Here is a 21479-nt window from a genome sequence, read left to right as displayed (position 1 = left end):
TATATTCATGTCATGCAAAAATGGTCCTATGCCATATTCGGCAAGCAATAGCGCAGGCTGGTCAAGAGCTTTGCTGTCTGCTGTAAAGATATGCAAGGTATCGTGGTCTTATTAGAGGGCAGGGTAGCTCCAGACTAGACTGTCCACATACAGCATTAGACCCATTTTTGCAGATCATATGAACGCAAACACTCTATCCAGAAAGATAATTATGATGATAGGTAGTCTGGTAATATATTAGTCCCACTCTGTGAAAAGGGGGTTTAATGCATGTGCATAAATTGTCCTCCCAGATAAGCCACACAGGCTTATCAGGGATGACACTTCTGCCTAAAGGTGATTTTCGTCGAAAAGGGTCTTCCTTGAAACGAAAAATACAATTAAAGCGGAAAGTGTCTTCCCTGAAAAGCCTGTGTGGACTGCGCACCCTAAGCTAGGACAACCTTTATGTACATGCATTAAACCCCTCTCCACAGAGCGGGGCTCATATGAAAGAAAGATCATTCAAGAATTGAAATTGCTTCATTTCTTCTCTTTTCACCCCGTCTGATGTACACATCTAAAATCCCAAGCACCTTTACACTGTTGTACCCTAAATGATGTTCTAAAATGTCCATGTCTACTCACTCATATCTTTCCTAATTTACAGCTTGTTCAGGTCTGATCCTATTCCGTATTAGGTCCCTTGTTTTATTCGCTTTGCATCTTGCATCTGAAAAACAGACTCACTGCCCAGAAATCTCAACAAGTAAAATACTGTATGAAATACATTGTATTGAAATGGTTTCAGATGTCTTGACAATTATATTCTCATAACGCATATTAGCTCAAATTTAAAATTAAACATGTAATGAAAACTATTAACACAATTGAATTTTGTTCTAAAAGATTCTATATTTATAAACAAATGTATGTACTCAAATCCATATTTATAAAAGATTGGCTTGTACAAGTGAAATAAAATTCAGTGTCTGGGTTTCAGATAAATTATGCTTTATAAAAGTGGCAAACATCCCTTTACTACATGGTCATACTGTGATTTTATAAATATATACATTGTATCGACCCTCTTACATAGATATGTGCTTGCCTGTAATTAGATGTTACAAGCAGTTTTGTATACGAAAATATTATCCCAATGTTAAAGCTTAAAACCTTAGTTGTCAGAATGCAAATGGACAGGGATACCTATGTTGGATATGGTTTATTCATTTTTAAATATATGCATGATTGCCTGTATTACATTATAGCATGATGTGCATTATCCCTGTTTTTCCCTTTTACTTTCATGTTTATAAAACAACATATAACAAAAACAAGAATAAACATTCTATGGTGAGGTAATAAATTTAGTTCACAGGTTAACTGCACTTTAAAGTTATACTAAAATCATATAATATTGAAACAGTACGTTTCATTTTACTGTTTCTAAATTCTTTATTGGTAAGTTTATTTTGATGTAGGAAATGCATCTATATTCTACTTTAGCTTAAACATTCTTAATCTTGCAAATCATTACTTCCCTTTATGTAAATAAATGGTTCTCTCCCTTTGTTCAATAGTTTCCATTTGTTAAAGTATTCATGCATATATATTTTTTCACTATGGAAATGTTCCTTTTATGATTTTTGTCAATATGAATGCTTTATACAAACAATATCTCTGTCATTAAGTTTTATTTTAATTTGCAATACATTCTACTGTTATATCACTTTAACAAACAATCTTAGAACAATATTTAACCATATTTCTAAGATTTCTACAAGGTATGTCTAGGCGAGATTTTAAGATGTGTTCCAGTGTGATACATTTCGTTTGTACATCGTAGGGTGGTTCTGGAAAGTATATATCGATTGTAAGTAACAGAAAGCATGGCTTCTATGGATCCATGTAACGTATACAAACCCCTCTCTTTTCCCCTCTTGTGTGGGTAAGATTTGCCTAAAGTGGTACCTCAGAAGCCAATGTATTTAGTGTTGTCCATTTAAGCATAATGGTTATCCTTTCAGCTATTCCTATAGAATCAGCCAGCCTATATTTTGGAAATTATGATACAACTTCAGTTAATTATCTCTTTGTAGATATTTATATTATACAGTTGTTGGTTTTGGGTTCAAAACACATGAATTTTTTAGTTTGTTTGGCAAAAATATAATTTACAAAATAATCAAACTTTTACTATTCATGCAGTGTAAATGCCAATTATTTTGAAAACTTTAACTTTTAATGTTCATCTTTATTAGCCTAATGAATATTTTTTAATAAATATATATATCAATATCATAACATAAGTTTAGTGTTTCATATCAAAATGACGATTGAACAGATTGATAGGAGAGATAGGAAACAATCAGGGTTGCTAGGGCCTTATCCTAGAACTGGCCTGTTACTAAGTAAATATCTCATATATAAATAATTTTGCTTTTATTTTCTTGTAAAAACATACAACATTTATTCAAATGCCTCACATGTGTCAAAATTGTTTTCAACCAGAATACAAAGAAAATTTAACTTTTAAGATGCTGAATATACTGGAAAAGAAGCTATTCACTTTGCTAGTCAGATTTTATTAGCCTAATGTATGTGCAAAAATGCAAGCTACTGAAAACATTTAAAAGATGATAATTATCACCGCCAAAGTTGGAGGGATATAGTTTTTGCGGCGTCTGTCCGTCTGTCACAAACTGTTTACGGCTATATCTCAGAAACTATATAAGATTTCAACATAATACTTAATAGATTAATAGAAATAAATGAGGAGAAGGCGGGGGATATCAATGAGATGAATTTGCTTGTTATATATAATTTCATGAGTAGAAAATACCAGTGAATGACAACTGGATCATTTTACTCTACCTCAAGTGAAATAATATGGTTTGATCATTTAACTCTTTTGTAGGACACAGAATCTTGCTCTGCTACTTTTTAAAATGTTTCCTATGACCACGCAAGAAATGATAATATGGTCTTACACCAAAATCAACAAATATCATGTGAGAGCTTGCAAGTTTGTATCAGCCAATAAAAGAAGAAGCTGATAGACAGTCTGGCTTTCACCGGATGATCTTGATTGCCTGTTTGATTGATGTTGTTAGTTTAACTTTTTGGCTGGTTGAATCACATAAAGCATATGTAATTTATGAAGACATTTTTTTTAATTTATATGATCATCAAAAGTTTCTAGAATGATTACTTTTATTTAAATGAATTAGTAAAATATTGAGAAATCAGAGAAGACATAGTCTTTAATAGTCTCAACATTTGTATTTACATGTTTGTGATCATAGAATGAAAGCATGTTAGACATTCATTAAAGATTTAAATTACACATTATTATCACAATAAATGATTGTATTAATGGTTTAAAACACATTTCCATTGTCAAATATATTGTATTTGAGTGCCAATGGTTTTGAAAATGTTGATACAGGTCCAGCTATTATACATGCGTTGGTGATTATGTACTGGCAAACACTGAATATGTATTTTCTTCTTGAAAAGTTAAGAAGAGAGAAAGAGGAAAATGCAATTACCAGGGTAAAGGTTACTCACAGCACGTTTATTAGGTGCAACATGCATAATGTTCTCATTTGACCGTTAGTAGTAAGAAATAAATAGATGAAATAACATAAGCCTTGCATTTTAATAATGACACAACCTAGAATTGTTTATATGGTAGTTATAACCTATTGCCTGTAAACATAACATTTAGCATGGTAAATTTACAAATGCATGGTAATTGTATATATTTGCTTGAATAGTTTTTGCATAAGAAATGGAAATAAATTATACAAAAGCTTGTAATTAGTCACTTTTTACAATTTCAGCTGCTTCTAAGTAAATGTTGACATTTTGGTTCAAATAGATAGGTTGTAAATTAGTTCATTTTTATAAGTTGTTTGAACAAGTATTTTCAATATGCTGGTAAATTATATGGTCAATGGTAGCAAGACAATTATTGGTCTTATTCAGTCATCTCTTTGCGCATTCTGTCCAAAACTACTATAATTTTATTGTGATGATAAATATTCCCGGAATAATTTGAGCATTTTCAAAAATCAGTGTGCTTAAAAATTAATGTAATAAGTCCTGGAGAGACAGTAAGCTGTACAAAGCAGTCTCATTCTGGGAAAAAGGGGCTTAATGCATTTGTGTAGTGTTGTCCCAGATAAGCCTGTGCAGGCGGGAGGGACAATTCTCCCGGCTTGTATGGAATGTTTCTTTCAACCCTTTGCATGCTGGGAAATTTGTCATCTGCTAAAATGTCATCTGCAGAATTTTTAAAATTAGCATTTTCTTCATTTTTTTTCAAAGAATACTATCAGAATAGCAAACAGTTTAGATCCTGATGAGACGCCACGTTTTGTGGCGTCTCATCTGGATCCAAATTGTTTGCAAAGGCCTTCAAAATTCGGTTCCAGCACTGAAAGAGTTAAAGGAAGTCTCTTCTAAACAAAAATTCAGTGAAGGAGGGAAGTGTTGTCCTTGTTTAGCCTGTGTAGACTGCGCAGGCATGTCAAGGACAACACTTTACGCATATGCATTAAGCCCAGTTTTCCCACAGCAAGGCTTCATTTGCCCACCTCAAGACAAACACAGTTTTACAAGTAACAATAAATCATGCACATAAAGAGAGAAACATTTTACAATAAAAGGTTTTCTTCGGACCAATTGAGCATGTCACTGCCATTGGCCCTCCCTGGGGGAAACCTTGTACATGTGTATTATAATACGGATCAAGTCATATTTAGTTATTTATAGATAGAGGTAGTTAGAATAGAATATTTGTATATAGAGCTTTACAAAAAAAATGTAAACTAGAAACAACCACTAGATTGGGAACATAGAAACAACTATTAGACAGGGTACAACTATGCATGTAAAGTACCTGGCATGCACATAAACTGTATGCATGTTCTTTTTTGGTCATAGGGAAGTCAGAAGTTTGATGTCCCTGTAAGTAGAAGGCTGTGTACGAGTGTAAATGTTGGTCTATATTATTTTGACTTTATTTTTTATGCCCCTACAAAGTGGGAGGCATTTAGCATTGCATTTGTTGGCCCGTCAGTACGTTAGTTGATCTCTCTGTCTGTACATACGCCCCAAAGCTTGTGTTTTGAACTCCTCTTTAACAACTGGTTTGATCTCGCTCAAGCTTTCACTGTTCAATGACCTTAATGTGAAGATGATCATAAAGAAAGAAATAAGGACTGCAATGATTTTTGGCACAATTATTATCGGCCTTTGTATGTTTTACCAATAAAGAATATGTCGCCTGAAGCTTGTGTTGTCAACTCCTCTTTAACTACTGGGTGGATCTGGCTCCAATATTTCAAAGTATAATACTCTGAATGTGTACATGCATGTATAGCAAGTAATCATGGCTTTGTTGAGTGTTTGCAGCATTAGGACCCAAGGTCTGTTTTTCCACTCTATTATATATTATGGTCCCCAAATTTTATGTTTTCAACTCCTCGTATACTACTGAGTAAATCTCTTTAAAACTTTCACAGTTGAAGGACCATAATGAGTAGATGATAATTAAAAGAGGAATTTTGAATGCAAACAGTTTTGGGTGAAATGTGGCCCTTTGTTGTTTGTCCACTGTAGAATATTGAGTGGCTTTGTCTGTGTCCAACGTGTGTTGTGGGGACATCCAGTGGCTTTGACATATTTATGATTTATTTCACTTTTTGAGTGTATTACTGTCATTTTATTTTGAATGCTGAGGAATTAATCTTTTTTTGAAACTGTAAATTTTGATAGAATTTTTTGTTGAGAAAATTAGATTGTGTACTCATCAAAACCAGAATGGGATTTTAGGAATGCCCTGCATCAGTTCATCCATCAAATCATAAAAAATAAAGTATTTCCCCATTTAGCTATTCCATTTGAATAATTGTAATGAATTTTGTCTTAAATGAGTCACTCACAAAGGTTAAAGGTCATTTAAAGATTGATCTTCCATTTATTTGTCTGATATACCCTGTGAAGGATTATAATGAAACTTTCCCCAAATCTTTGGCTCTCTGACACCATGTATAGAAAGTATAAGCCATTCATGTCAACTCAAGGTCGCACTTAAAGGTTGAAAGTTTTAGTGTGTATTTAAGTTTACATATCACATCAATATCTACCCTTTTCAGAATGTTCATGATATTGGCCTCAAATGTTTCTTATATTTTGATAATGTAGAAAAGCCATGTGGCAGTCACACCACCTCAAGGTCAAGCAAGGTCACAATTGAAGGTCATGGGAGGGGATATAGCTGTCCATTTGACTGCCTTTTTAAATAATTTTGTGTAGAGCTATGGTTGTTAAAGCAAACAGCAACAATGAACTTTTTACAGGGTATGCTATTGACAATTAGGATAAAACATTTTTTATTTGTTTTAGATGTGAATTAAATAACTGCTTTATTTGTGTACTCAAGAATGTACGGTAGCCACTGTTACATATCTACAAAAATTGTTGGTCAGTGTTTGTTAGTATTCACTTTTGTAAATCTTGTTGAATTTTAAATACTAAGATTGCAACACAAACTATTTCTTGCTTTAAGAATAAAATAAAAAAGTTTATATAGTTACTGCCTAGTATACAAAAGCTGTAATTTAAGTATGGAGTTTGTTTGTGCCCATACAAGGACATAGTTTATAGAAACATATTTGTTTCTTTAGCTTGTTTGTGTATTAATGCATGATGTGATTAACATTTAAGTTAAAACGTGTCTTTATATTTTTCAATGTGTATTTTTATTGTGTGACTTATTTGTTGGTAATTTATATTACAATTTATAAAATATTGTGTGCATTGTTTACTATTGAATTTCTTTTTTACAATATCTTGTATTAATAAATATACATAGATTTATAAATAATTGTTGATGAAATGTTTTAAACAAAGGTGCACAACCTTATTTTGAAATATTGTTTCTATGCAAGTACAGTAAAGAACTCACTGACAATTTGTGAATATGAACTGTCAAAAAATTGCCTGCATAAACCTTCTAGGTTTATTGAGTCTATTTGTCTTATCTTCCCCCATTTATCTCTTATTTACTTGCTCCAAAGTACTTGATATATTTAACTTGATCCCTTAACACTAACACCAATCCTCAAATGAGCGTTGTTTTGGGAAAACTTGGCTTAATGCATGTGTGTAAAGTGTCGTCCCATATTAGACTCTGCAGTCTGCACAGGCTAATGAGGAACAACACTTTCCGCCTAAACTTGATTTTTGTTCAAAAGCGACTTCCTTTTTAAAGAAAAATACCATTAAAGCAGAAAGTGTTTTCCCTGATGAGCCTGTTCGGACCTCACAGGCTAATCTTGGACCTAATGCACATGCATTAAGCCCAGTTTTCCCAGAAAGAGGCTTTTATTATTGTAACATACGTATTGCCATTTCAGGAGATCCGCAATCGCCATTGGTTAGAAGTGATGCAGGTCACAGGCAGCTCATTCCAACTGGAGGCCAATGTCTTCAAATTGTGTCACCTGCTGGACATTGAGCTCATCAAGTGAGTAACCTCACCTGTTGGTAGAATGGTTACTTACCCTTACTCAGTATAATAGTTATTTCCTCTTACACGATAGAACAGTTACCTCCAATAACGTGGTAGAATAGTTATCTTCCCAATTTCAGTAGAACTGTTACTGTTACTGTCCCTTGACTTTGTAGAAAACTACCTTGCCTTAGTGGGTTAACATTTACCTCACCTAACTCAGTTGAACAGTAACTTCCCCTAACTTGATAGAACAGTTACCTTTCCTTACTTTAAAGTACAGTAACCTGCTCTAACTTGGAACAGTTACCTTGCCTTACTAAGTAAACATTTGTCACTCCCAACTCAGTAAATACTTTATGTACCTCATTAGAACAGAGTTACATCTCCTAACTTGGTAGAATAATAAGCTCCAATAACTTGGTAGAACATGTAACTATCTATTTCTGGAAAAAAATGTAAAAAGCACTGCTATGTCAGAAGTTAAATTAAAGATGGAAACCATAAACCAGTTGACATATGTTGTGATAAGAAGTTATTGTTCTTAAATGGTAAATAATAATGTTGTTGTTATTTATTGGCAAATTCAGACAAACCTAACATATAAACATATTTTTAAACAGAAAAAAAACTCATTAAATTTATTATCAGATTTATTTGTTTTAGCTTTCTGCAAATTAAGTAGCAAAATTATTAAATCCAGTTGGAAAATTTTGTTTATGAAGATTTAGCTTAAAACATTAAGAATTCATGGGATAAATAAACAGCATTCAATAATTTTAATTTCAATCACAAATCAAACTGGTAACACAACATAACCTTACGCCTCATTCCACAGACACAAGGCTGCAATAGAAGAGATATGCCTGGGTGCGAGTCGAGAGCTGGAACTCGAGATCAAGATGCGTGTGACGGAGGAGGAGTGGACAGAGCAGGTGCTTGTGTTTGAGCCGTACAAGCGACGCGGCCCCATTTACCTGGACAAGGTGTCCACAGAGAGGCTGCTTGAACAGTTGGAGGACGCACAGGCCCTGCTGGCTAACATGCTCACTTCTAGGTAAGTGACAGGATGGCTTGCGTTGGCTAACATGCTCACTTCTAGGTAATTGACAGGCTGGCTTGCGCTGGCTAACATGCTCACTTTTAGGTTAGTGGCACTTCTGGGTATTTGACAGACTTGCTTGCACTGGCTAACATGCTCACTTCCAGGTAAGCTGCACATGCTTATGAGAAACAACATTTTCCGCTTTAATTGTATTTTACATTTCAAGAAAGTCTTGTTAGTAAAAATCCAGTTTGGTTGTGATGTTTTGTCCTTAGTCTGTGCAGACTTCCCCAGTATGATGCTCATATGCTTTTTTTATTCCATCTCCATAAAATATTTATGGCCATGCCATGCCTTTCGGATGGCTGAACATATTGTCAGTGAAAGCATGTTGTTTTGACGTTTTCAGGTACATCGGTCCCCTGAGGGATGGGGCTGCAGGATGGGCAGAAAAACTGAAGGAAGTGGCAGAGGTGCTGGAACTCTGGCTGGAAGTGCAGGATCTCTGGCAGTACCTGGAGGCAGTCTTCTGTAACCAGGTGGCAGCTAGGGTACGTGCAGTTTTGCTATTTTCTGATAATCAAATGAAACAACAATATTTACTCAGGTCATTGCTGTTTTCTTGGGCTTGTAGCTGAACCCTTCATGTTATTACCAGTCATAATGTTAAAATTTGTGTTTAAAAAATGAAAGTTAACAGTGTAGAGCAAGTGTGTTGAGATGTGCATAGAACATTATTATAAAGATTACTTCAATTCTGAATTTATTAATTATTTTGAATAAGTACACCCCTGCAGAGAAGGGCTGTTATGGAGTCAACCTGGGGGTCAGTCTATGTGTGGGATGAGTTATTTGCCCTTGAACATAGCTGACAAAGAACCGCCCCTGTGAAATGTTACAAGGTTGTGGTGCAAATTACTTCCACAGTCCCTAACAATTTAATTGATACTTAACATATGTTCTTATTATTAAGGCTCAGAGGTGCAAAGCAGTTTTTAAGCCAAACTGATCAATACATTTCTAACATATTTGCCCTTGCAATTGGCCTGAAAAGTGGTTTAGTTAAATTTGTGACCACGCCATAGTTTCTTGAATTGTTAATTGAGTTTACTCTTGTTTTAAACAGGTTAAAGGTGATTGTCTTATTGTAAATTGTTTTAAATTTATGTTGTGGTTGTTGTTGTGTAAACACAAAAATTGTTTTAGAAATTAGTCTCCCTGGAAAAACAGGACTTTATGCATGTGGGTAAAGTGTGGTCACAGATTAGCCAGTGCAATCCGTACAGGCTAATCGGGGACCACGCTTTCCGCCTAAACTGAATTTTTGCTAAAAAAAGAGAATTTCATGAAAATTTCATAAAAGTGGAAAGTGTCATCCCTGATTAGCCTGTGTGGACTGCACAGGCTGTTATGGGATGACACTTTACGCACATGCATTTAAACCAGTTTTTCCAGAGCAAGGCTCAATTACATTTGATGTTAATGGATTGCAGGAGTTGCCCCAGGAAGCCAAGAGGTTCGCACGTATAGACAAAAGTTGGACAAAAATGATGAAGCGAGCCTTTGATACCAGAAATGTCCTTCAGGTATACTTGAAATTTTTGTAAAATTATTTGTTTTATCTAAATATTTATACTTTATAAATATATTTATATTGCTCATTTCAGTTTGTAAAAATATCTAGTTTTTTACTGCATATGGTAGGTGAAAAATATGTGAGTGTTTTATTTTGGATAAATTTTTCAAAGAATTTATAAGTCAGATTAGCTTAGTTCTAGGGGAAATTACATAATCTGTTAAGTCTTTACATTGTTGAGTTTGGAAAGTAAAGAGTGTGTAATCCCACCCTAATATTTGAATACTCAAAGTCCATCCTTTTGTTCACTTCGTGAGGATTGGTCCCTTCGCTCTTTTTTCTGTGACATGAAATAACAATGGTTTTCCTCATTATTGTGAAACAGTTCACAGTGGTGGACTGAACAGTTCACAGTGGTGGACTGAACAGTTCCTGCGTTAATTATGTTTTAGGGTAAACTAAATGATTTCACAACAATGATCTGATTTAATTTTTCTGAGGGGATAATGCTACTCAACAGTCCATCATGAAGGAAAAAATTATTCCTGTATGGAAATGTGACTCGCTTTGAGAAAATGGGTTTAACCCTTTCAGTGCGGGAACCGAATTTTGAAGGCCTTTGCAACCAGTTTGGATCCAGATGAGACGCCACAGAACGTGGCGTCTCATCAGGATCCAAACTGTTTGCTATTCTGATAATATTCTTTGAAAAAAAAATCGAAGAAAATGCTAATTTTAGAAATTCAGCAGACGACATTTTAGCAGACGACAAATTTCCCAGCATGCAAAGGGTTAATGAATATGCATATAGAATTTTGCACAAGCTAATCAAGGACAGCACTTTCCGCTTTAATTGAATTTTTTGTTTAAATGAAGTCTTTTCCAAACAAAAATGCAGTCTAGGTGGAAAGTGTCATCCCTGATTAGCCTGTGCGGACTGCACAAGCATATCTGGGACAACACTTAATGCATGTGCATTAAGCTTTATTGTACCAACTCAAATATAATTTTTCCTCTGTGTCTTAGTGTTGCCATGGTGGTGAGGTTCCTAAGGCCGTTTTGCTACGTCACGTGCACGAGGAGCTCGAGATTTGCTTCAAGTCCCTCATGGGATACCTTGACAACAAGAGGCGCGTGTTCCCCAGGTTTTACTTTGTGTCTGACCCCATACTGCTAGCCATCCTCAGTCGACCTACTGACCTCGAATCTGTGAAGCCACATCTCAAGTGAGTCTGTGAATTTTAGGGAAAAGTTGTTTTTTTTCTTCTAATTTTTAAAATTGTGTATTGTAGAAAACAAAAACATTGAAATTGTTAGTTTAATTTGTATTATTTTCAAAATTTTCTGACAAAATTGTGTTCATATATTTATGATAAACATTCTTCAAAGAATTTTCTTCTTCATGGCTTTAAAACCAAATAAGTTTATCTTACTAAGTCTTATTATCAGGGATCATATTTTTGTTCGGTTTTGTCGGTCCTAGACCGATTGGGGTCATAAAAGTCCGATTGAAAATCCCAAACAGTTGATCCGATTCTGTTTGCTATTAAAATTCCCATGTCATGAAATCGATTACACAGTGTACATGCTAACACACCCTAATGACATTTTTATCTCGATTAGGTATGATAAACCATTTTCTGCAGTCTCTAAACCGGTCAGGACCGGTTTATTGCACGTCAGACCAAGAATCAAAAACTTGTGAACAGCGGATTAAAGACGCATCCGAAAAGACGCGTCTGAATGCACGCGCTGTAACTAAACAAAACATGCCGATACATTTTTCACCAGCGTAATAATCCGTTAATATAACTATGAATGAAAGTAGCGGATCTGATCGACAGAACAGCCGAAAGTTCTTTTTATGGGCGGAACTTCACATAAAATAGTACTCAAGAAAAATAATACATTGAATAAATCTTTAGTAAAACCGTGTTAGAATCGAAATAATTCGTGTACTTTATACTTCGTTGTTGAATAACTCACAACTGAAAAATTAGATGCGTGGTTTCAAATTTGGTTTGTTGTTGTCAGTAGCCAACCTTCGCACAGACATTTGTTTGGTGCAGTGCATGTTTGTAAGCTATTATCGAGTTGACGACAATTTAAAACATCGGTATAGACTTACACAGATTAATAATATTGACAACGATGAAAAAAGTCTGATAAAACATCACACGAAACAACAATGAAATACCAAATGATAAAACCAGTTGAGAAAACTCGTCCGGTTTAAAAAAAATGCCTAAGGGAATTTTACTTGTACATGTATTATACCACCTTGAATGGCAAAACCAATGGTATACAGTAGACTCTCTGTAAACCGGACGGTCTCGGGACCGGCCTGATCATCCGGTTTTCAGAGAGTTCCGGTTTACCAAGAGTTTGCATATTGCCGAAATATACATGGTATGCATTGTGTACAGAATAACATAAAAATAAAACAAAACATATACATTAACATATACCATGAGATAACTGTACGCAGGTACTGATGATGTTAATTGCATTCTTAAAAAATGTGTTTTTAATCGATTAAAAGCAAAAAAAATCCATACCAACTTGTTTTGATTAATCCCAAAGTGAGCGTGGTGCTTTATACATGTACGTACGTGGCATTTGTCATATAGGCGAGTGACGACACAAATAAGATTGTTGTAGATACACGATTTATTATCATAAAACATACACACAAGCAAAAAACAGCGTCATAATTATTTTTTAAGATATTTTTTAAGATATTCATAATCTCAAAACCTACTGATTCTTGAAGTTTACGATTTCACGAAAAAGTCCAAGATCACTCTCTGCTTGAAAGCACATTTCTCCTTTATGTTAAAAACATGGCTATAAGATCTTTTAAAATAACCGAGAAGATCACAAGAAAATGATCGTCGCAACGGCATGCATTAATTTTTTAATTAAATTGTTTATCATAGGCGATAATAAATAATTATTAAAACAATCAAGTCAATCACTTTTTGGTGTTACCGCACGTCTATTATAGACATTCACAGTTTGTTTTACATTACTTTATCGGACTCCCATAGTGCAGTAACGACTTGACACCTTTATGGTATGTTTAATCCGATTATCGATAATTGCGCGAGCAAAAGTGTGACACCGCACTCGCTGTGCTGACTAGGTATTGTTATTTTCACGCCTCGGGCATCTTGAGAATTTAGACCGTCCGGTATACTCAATGTATTTTACGATGAAAATGACCAAATTTACGGAGATACCCGTCCGGTTTCCGGTTTTCAGAGAGTTCGGTTTATTCAACATTTTTTAACAAAGAAATAGAAGGAGAAAATACGGGACTGGTCCGACCGTCCGGAATTGGGAGAGTTCCGGTATTCAGAGAGTCCGGTATTGGCAGAGTCTACTGTATATTTTAACGTAATTTGTCATGATTTCGGATATACATTTTCGGATACTTTTCCCCATTTATATCTGGACCGATTGATGTTGCGGGAAAATATAATCCCTGCTTATTATTATGTAGATTTTCTCCCATATAATTATAATGCAAAGAATTTCTCTCCCATTCATATGATTATTTAATTCTTTAGTCTTAGAATCACTTGACGTCATAACATGAAATAGTATCACATAGTCTCACATAGTCTCACATGAATATCTTTCTATGTACTTTCTCTCACATAGTATTATATTCCTATAATTTTCAAAGACTTCTCTCACATAGTCTCATAAAGTCTCACATAGTCTCACATGAATATATTTCTATGTGCTTTCTCTCACATAGTATTATATTCCTATAATGTTCAAAGGCTTTCTCTCACATAGTCTTATAATCCCATATTTTTCAAAGACTTTCTCTAACAAACTCATCGTCTAATAAAGCGATATATTTTTCAAAGGCTTTCTCACACATAATCTTATAACACCATATTTTCAAAGACTTTCTCTCACATAGTCTTATAATACCATATATTTCAAAGGCATTGTCTCACATGGTCTTAAAAACATATATTGTTCAAAGGCTTTCTCTCACATAGTCTTATACACCCAAGCATCTTCCCCTCCCCCAGGTCATTGTTCGCATGTATTCACGATGTGAAGCTAGAGGAGACCCGTTCCGGTCCCATGGAGCCAACAGACGAGGTTGGATTCCCGGGCTCATCCACCGGCATACGGTCTGTCACGCCGGGAAGCCGCGCCAAGACCTCCAGTATCCTCTCACAACATAATCGCGGTGAAACTCCACCGAAAATTGACAAACGTCTGGCACAGATATATGTAAGTTACATTTTTTTTTAAACATTAGCCTGGCTCTGGGAAAACAGTGCTTAATGCATAAGCGTGGTGTATTGTCCCAGATTAGCCTGTACAAGCGTAAAGTATTGTCCCAGATTAGCCTGTACAAGCGTAAAGTATTGTCCCAGATTAGCCTGTACAGTCAGCAAAGTATTGTCCCAGATTAGCCTGTACAGTCAGCAAAGTATTGTCCCAGATTAGCCTGTACAAGCGTAAAGTATTGTCCCAGATTAGCCTGTACAGTCAGCAAAGTATTGTCCCAGATTAGCCTGTACAGTCAGCAAAGTATTGTCCCAGATTAGCCTGTACAGTCAGCAAAGTATTGTCCCAGATTAGCCTGTACAGTCAGCAAAGTATTGTCCCAGATTAGCCTGTACAGTCAGCAAAGTATTGTCCCAGATTAGCCTGTACAGTCAGCAAAGGCTTATCAGGGATGAAACTTGCCACGTAAACTAGATTTTTGTCAAGAAAAGACTTCCTTTTAACAACCATCCTATAAAAACCAAAAGTGTCCCATTTAAGTACATGCATAAAAAAATAGAGAATACTAGTTTAGCGTTGAATAGAGAGAAGTTTATGTTCCGCGGCTTAGAACACTGGGAGCGCGAGGCTTGGCGAGCGCTTTCTGTGTTCGAGCCGAGCTACATAAACTTCTCTGTATTCAACGCTAACCTAGTATTCTATTTATCCCATCGCATTTTTACTAAACAAGAAAAATAACAAACAAACGTGGCATGTTTGGAAACTTCAAAAACAATGAAACACAGCAAACGATTGTTTGTTTATTAATAACGTCATTTGTCCGTGCACGCGACAGGTTTATTCAACAAGGTGGGATAGAGGCTAGTCTATTCCATGGGGTGTTATACTGTCGCTGTGAAGATGGGATAAAAAGCTTTTCCCAAAGTAAGGCTCGCATATATTTTGTGTTATAATTGAAATACTTTTTGGGTAAGCAATTAGTTTAAGATCTGTTGCTAGAGGGATTGATATGTAAGGCTTTCTATTTATGTCAATGAAAAGAATTTTTATGCCACTATATGCTATTTTTTGTTGATTATAGTTGATTATTGGTTGTTATTTGTCCTATTTTTATTTGTGTCTTTTTTTGTTTGAATCAGTCATTGAAATCATTATTGGATATTGTTTTTATAATGACATTTCTTAGAGTCAAGTACAGCAAACAATATAGATTTAGTATTAAGTTATGGTCACAGTTTAGCAAAGCTGGTTCGAATTCTGGGAAATACTAGGAATAACATAACCATTTTAACTTGATACCAGTTTTATCTTTTTGACAATTTCAAACCAATTGCCTTTGTCTTACATTTTGTAGTTTGGTGAACATATTTATTTCTTATTTAGCACAAACAATTAAACAAGGGCACTCAAGTTTTGAGTGATGAAGTAAGTTTTCCTACCAATAAGGTTACACACTTGAGAATTTCTTTGACTCTTTTCCTATCATACTCTGACTCAATCTTAATTATGCAAGTCATGATGCAATTACTGACCAATCTTTCATCATAATACTCCGTTCTAGTCTGGTTTTAGCCTGCATGTTTTAGTCAGTTGATTGCTTTCAATTTTAAGGAAAGATGCTTTTTCTAGAGATCATTTGAGCATCGATCTGGGGAAATGGGGCTTAATGCATAGGCATAGAGTGTCATCTCAGATGCAAGCCACACAGGCTGATCAGGGACTGAATTGGGAGCGTTTCAATAAGCAGAAGATTTTGATGCAATCGAGCTTAAATAAATAGGTTTTAACTAAACTTGATTTTCCTTAACGTTTAAACAAAAAATTCCATTAAAGCAGAAAGTGTTGTCTCTGATTAGTTGGTGCGGACTACACAGGCTAATCTGGTACATCACTTTAAGTACATGTTTTAGCCCAGTTTTCCCAGAACAAGGCTCCAATGATGTGCAAGACACTTTTTCATGCCCAATGATCAACATTCCCTAGTAATTTGCCCTTGAACATGACATAAGTGTATTAGTAACATGACAATGCTCTAGTTCATAGTTTTACACCTTGTTCAGACAAAAGTGGAATCTCTCTTCTGTTCATTTTCATTGGTCAGTCAGTTGACATCTTGTGCATTTTTCTTGTTGAAAACATTCTGGAACACATCGGTCTCTACATGAATAGAATGCATGGCTTATGAGTTACCCAGAGACAAGATATTGGTTTGATTTCTCTGCTGATTAAGGAAAACTTGTGAAATGCATGGACTCTATGGAACACACTTTGTTATTACTCAGAATGTATGTGGAAAAAGAAATACATTTTTTTTAAACATCGTGTCATGAAAAATAAGCATACCAATATATCGTGCACTTTATTTTTGTGTCAACTACTATGTTGTTTTGTTTGTTTGTTTTTTAAGACAGACTATAGAGAATGTGTACATGTACATGCCGTTTAGGGTTGTCTTTGTTATTAAATTTCAGATGATTTATGACCAATACCAATACTTTTGGTGGTCCCACATGTGGATGATAGATACCTGGTAGAATAGACTTTCTCCAGTATTAACTAATTGTCTTTAATGTGGAGTCCATTTGGATTGGGACTGTCAACAACATTTACATGAATGTTTTTGGTGTTAAGACTGAAGAGAATACATTCATGCAACTTACAATTGTATTGTGGTGGTAACATTGAAATCATGGTTTGCCAATTCTAAGGCTGCATTTGGTGTTAAGTCTATATAAGATGATACGATAGCAACAACCACTTCGGTGTAAAGGCTGGGAATTAAACTACCTGAAATTGTACCCAAGGTTTCAGGGCTGTTTCCTGGGCTTTGTGCCTTTTGCAACTCAATTAGTGAAAAAAGGGTTTCCAACTTTTCAAAATTGTAAAAAAAATGAGTAGAAAACTTTTCTAAATTCTGAAAAAAAAAAAATTGCAAACTGCTGTCCTCTCAAAATTTTACAACTTTGAATCGCGAACTTCTCGAGATCATGTCAAAAACCAGCCATTCGCCAAAAAGGAAAAAAGGCTCTTGATTTGGTGTTAAGATTGTAGATAATCTTTGGAATTAAGACTATGGGAAACAAGCTTCTTGCAATAACGTTTTTGGGTGATGTTTGGTGTTAAGACTACATAAAACATGCTACTTTAATTAATGTCTTTGGGTGATGTTTGGTGTTAAGACTGGGCCTAGTGATACCCAGCAGCAGATGCGTCGTATTGCCAAGCCCCGCATGCGTCCCCAGAGGGTCAAGCCCGCAATTGAGAGGATTCTGTTTAGCTCCACCCCGGGGCCTGTCAGTAGAGTGAGTACCCAGTGTCCGCCTGTCTGTCTGTCTGTCTGTCTGTCTGTGCATCATGCCTGGGTGACCGGTGGTCAGTGTGTGGAAAGGCTGAGATTTGTGTATTAACCTAGTTTTCCCCATGAAATGCAGTCTATTTGTTTTTGTCCTGTCTAAATGTTTTACAGCCTTAAATGGCAGTGGTCAGTGTTTGGACAAAATATTTGATGAATGTATATTATGCTTTGTTCCATGTATGCAGCTTGACTGGTATATGTGCTTGAAATGGCTTTTGTTGTCTAAACAATATGAAATGGTTTGATATTCATGGCATTTACTGTGTCCTCCAACAGTTCCTGTTTAAGATTTAGATGTTTCTAACTTTGTTTGTTTTTTTGACTAGCATTATGTATGTTTTTATGAAGATTTGGTTTAAACATATTTATTCAATAATGTGTTTTACAACATAATGTACAAGCATCTAAAGTTTATAGGATTGGAACCATAGCCAGGCTAGTAGGGTTCCTTTCCTCAAGAAATATGAACTTATGAAGATTTCAGTTGACCTATTTCGTCGTTGCTGTTTGAGTATTGTCTGAGATTTTTTTACAATTAACATTTTGAATTATAACAGAATTTGTAAAAAAAACAGCCATTCTGTATATTAAAGGGGCCTTTTCACAGATTTTGGCATTTTTTAACTTATTCATTAAATGCTTTATATCGATAAATGTAAGCATTGGATCGTAACAGCTCCAGTAAAAAATCAAGAATAAAATTTAAAAAAGGAAAAGAACATTGCCCGGTCCAGGTTTCGAACCAGTGACCCCTGGAGTCCTGCCAGAGTCCTGAAGTAAAAACGCTTCAGCCTACTGAGCTATTCCGCCGAGTACACATACTTGACGTATTTTATACCTTATATAAGCAATCTTCGTAGTTTCACAAAATTTAACGACAAAAACAGAACTCTCCAAATTATTCAATCGTTTCGCGTTGCAACGCTTTATAATTTTTAGGTTTTAAAATCGTCAAAAGATGCATATAATGGCTATATTAGACCATGGTAAATGTTCAGTATTACTGTTTCCTCACAAATATCATAACTAAAACGAAAATGTGCCAATCTGAAACAACTTTTTTCAATTTTGTCAATTTACCAAAGCGTGAAAAGATCCCTTTAATATTCTTTTATGTGTTTTTTTCAAGCATATTTGTTGTATTTTTCGGATATTTACAACAACAATATTTTTTGTGTGAACATTTTCCACAAGAATAACACACGTGAAGGATGACATTGCTGGTTTACTTGGTACAATTTAATTATACTTGATATGGAAAGCTATTGATATTTTTCCTCCTGCTATATTTAGAAACGCCAGAAAACTATTTCCAGCTCAGGGGAGGTAATACTTGCACTTGTTTGTGAGATTTAGCTTAAACATTCCAGTTTGCATTTACATCATTCAGCATTTTGTTTTGTTATTTGTTGTCAAATATTCTATTAGCACGAAAAAATGGTTAACTACTTTGTTTATTTTTACACATTTTTTAAAATTGTATATTCTTTGGAAATGTGTATATAAAAAATGACTAATTAAAGATGTTGAAATATGTCATCTATAATGTTAAGAGAATTTTTAAAGTTAAAAAGATGCCTGTTTTAATATTTAATATAATGTAGAAACATATTAGAATTTCAAGTGGATTGGTTAATTAACAAAATAAAAGAATCTTCACAAATTTTTGGACACTTTTACATTCAATATATTTTTTAAACGTGTTCTTAAAAAATTAAATATGTTAAAACCTTTTTTTGTAGAATATTTTATAAGTTTCATAGATGAATAGATGACATTTTTAAGAAACATATTTGAACGTAAACTGAAGGGTTAAAATCCATATTGAAAATATCATCTGAAATTTATTTGATGAAACTTTTAACAAGGGAAGTTTTTAACCAGGGATGTTTTTTGCTCTCATGCTTAATTTATAATGTAAACATACATGTTTAATAAAACATTTCATTGTGACATAATATGTTCAAATTGTTAAATAAATCAATTAACCCTGAATTAAATGTCAAAATGAAGATTTTCTTGCTAATCTCATTGAATATAATTAGTAAATTATCCAAAATGATCCAATATCACATTTAAATGTGTACATTCTTTAATACTCAATTTTGAATATTTACTGCATCACAAGGAATACACGATGGGTAAAGGTGTGAACTGTGTGCGCACACAACCTTAATCACAATGAGTTTAATTCATCCCTTTCAGCCTGCGCCCAGCATGCTTATATCAATGCTTTCTTCGCAATTCGCACAAAAAAACGCGATAGACCGAGGAGGGTCAATGGAAACATCTGGACTTGTGAGCTCAGTTGAATGTTAATAGAGCAAGTTGCATTTTACTTTTACAGGCCATTGGGATTTTATACATTGTTTCCCGTGCACCATTTTGTTGCTTTCGTGATTAATGTACGTGTTATCTTGCAGTATTTGAAATTCATAATTTTACAAATATTGTGTATTAAAGTGATATTATGGGCATCTAACAGTTTATAGGGGTCTATCGCAACCGTTGTTTATGTTTGGTTTTTTCACTGCATATAGACTTATATTTGTTAATGCAGCATCAACATACTAAAACAATATCCCGGAAAGAGAAAAATAATGCATTTGAATATCAACTGTACTTTGTTTGACAACTGATCATGCATGTACGATGTAATACTAAATTTAGTTTTAGTGCAGATTCGTTCATACGACACAACAACACAATTTTGTTTAACGGATCATTTCGGCTTACAGGACTCACCAGTCATGTAAAATATTGAATTTAAAATATATTTTTATAAACAACTGGTAGCAAGATGAGTTGCAGATAATTGGTCAGTATCCACATTTTAACTAACTCTTTTGACCTGTTAATTCTTTTCAGCTCAATTCAACAGTGAAAAATGCCCATAATATCACTTTAAAAGACAAAGTGTACATTATATTATGCACTATGGTTTATTCTTTTTTTCTCAATTGATCAATACTCCTTTTGTTCGGTTGATTTTAAAGAAATACATCTATCAGACTCAAACAAAAATTAAACAGTTTGGAAACTGACATGTACCAAAGGCCTTCAGTTTTGTTGTCATTTGAATGTTGACCAAGCATGCTTTTCAAAATTATGAATACGGTAATAAAACTCTGTATGCTTGAGCAATTATTGTTGCCTTGTTAACATTTTCAGTATCATTTTTAACAGTTTCACTCGTTAACAAGTTTGAAATTGATTATAATTCTGTTACTTCAGTAAGGTAATATATATAAAGAAAGAAGCTCAGTTGAAGGTATTGGATTAATGATTTATTTACACACAAACACTGAATTCGTCTTAAGCCTCACTTATTATATAAACAAAGGTCATAACATTCTGTTAGCATAGCATCAATAAAATAAATAGGTAAAATGAAGCTGAACAATAAACAAAAATGAGAGTCACAGTATTTTTTTTCATTTACTAAAAAATCATTAAAAAAATATTGTTTATTACCCTTAGTTCTGGGTCCCTATTCACCATCCCATTCTGGGACTTTAGACTTAGAGCCGAATACCATGTGTCCAGCATATCAATATATACAGGTTACTACTGGTAAATATGCCGCTAAAAAATGTTCTACATGAATAATGGTGTAAACAGAGGTGGTTTTTGCCAGGTTTGACTCATTACAGAAATTCTTGAGTATTCCAATTTAAAGATTATTCTTTATTCATAGACTTAAGTCTAAAAATTGCTTGGTGAATATGGGCCTGGGTTT

At 34.4% G+C, this 21479-nt stretch overlaps 1 protein-coding gene across 1 annotated transcript in view; it reads left to right on the top strand.

Moving 5' to 3' along the window:
- Positions 1 to 21479, top strand: part of LOC127853503 (uncharacterized) — a 201866-nt gene that overhangs the window by 60707 nt on the left and 119680 nt on the right. Inside the window, exons 30-38 of the mRNA XM_052388058.1 lie at positions 1829 to 1855; positions 7410 to 7519; positions 8343 to 8561; positions 8959 to 9100; positions 10043 to 10135; positions 11152 to 11351; positions 14178 to 14385; positions 19034 to 19066; positions 19946 to 20038. Of these exons, the coding sequence (XP_052244018.1) occupies positions 1829 to 1855; positions 7410 to 7519; positions 8343 to 8561; positions 8959 to 9100; positions 10043 to 10135; positions 11152 to 11351; positions 14178 to 14385; positions 19034 to 19066; positions 19946 to 20038 (1125 nt within the window). The remainder of the gene's footprint in view (positions 1 to 1828; positions 1856 to 7409; positions 7520 to 8342; positions 8562 to 8958; positions 9101 to 10042; positions 10136 to 11151; positions 11352 to 14177; positions 14386 to 19033; positions 19067 to 19945; positions 20039 to 21479) is intronic.

The sequence above is a fragment of the Dreissena polymorpha genome, chromosome 12 (genome assembly GCF_020536995.1).
Source record: "Dreissena polymorpha isolate Duluth1 chromosome 12, UMN_Dpol_1.0, whole genome shotgun sequence".
In the NCBI taxonomy this organism is placed as follows: Eukaryota; Metazoa; Mollusca; class Bivalvia; order Myida; family Dreissenidae; genus Dreissena; species Dreissena polymorpha.
This window is presented reverse-complemented; position numbering and strand designations above follow the sequence as displayed.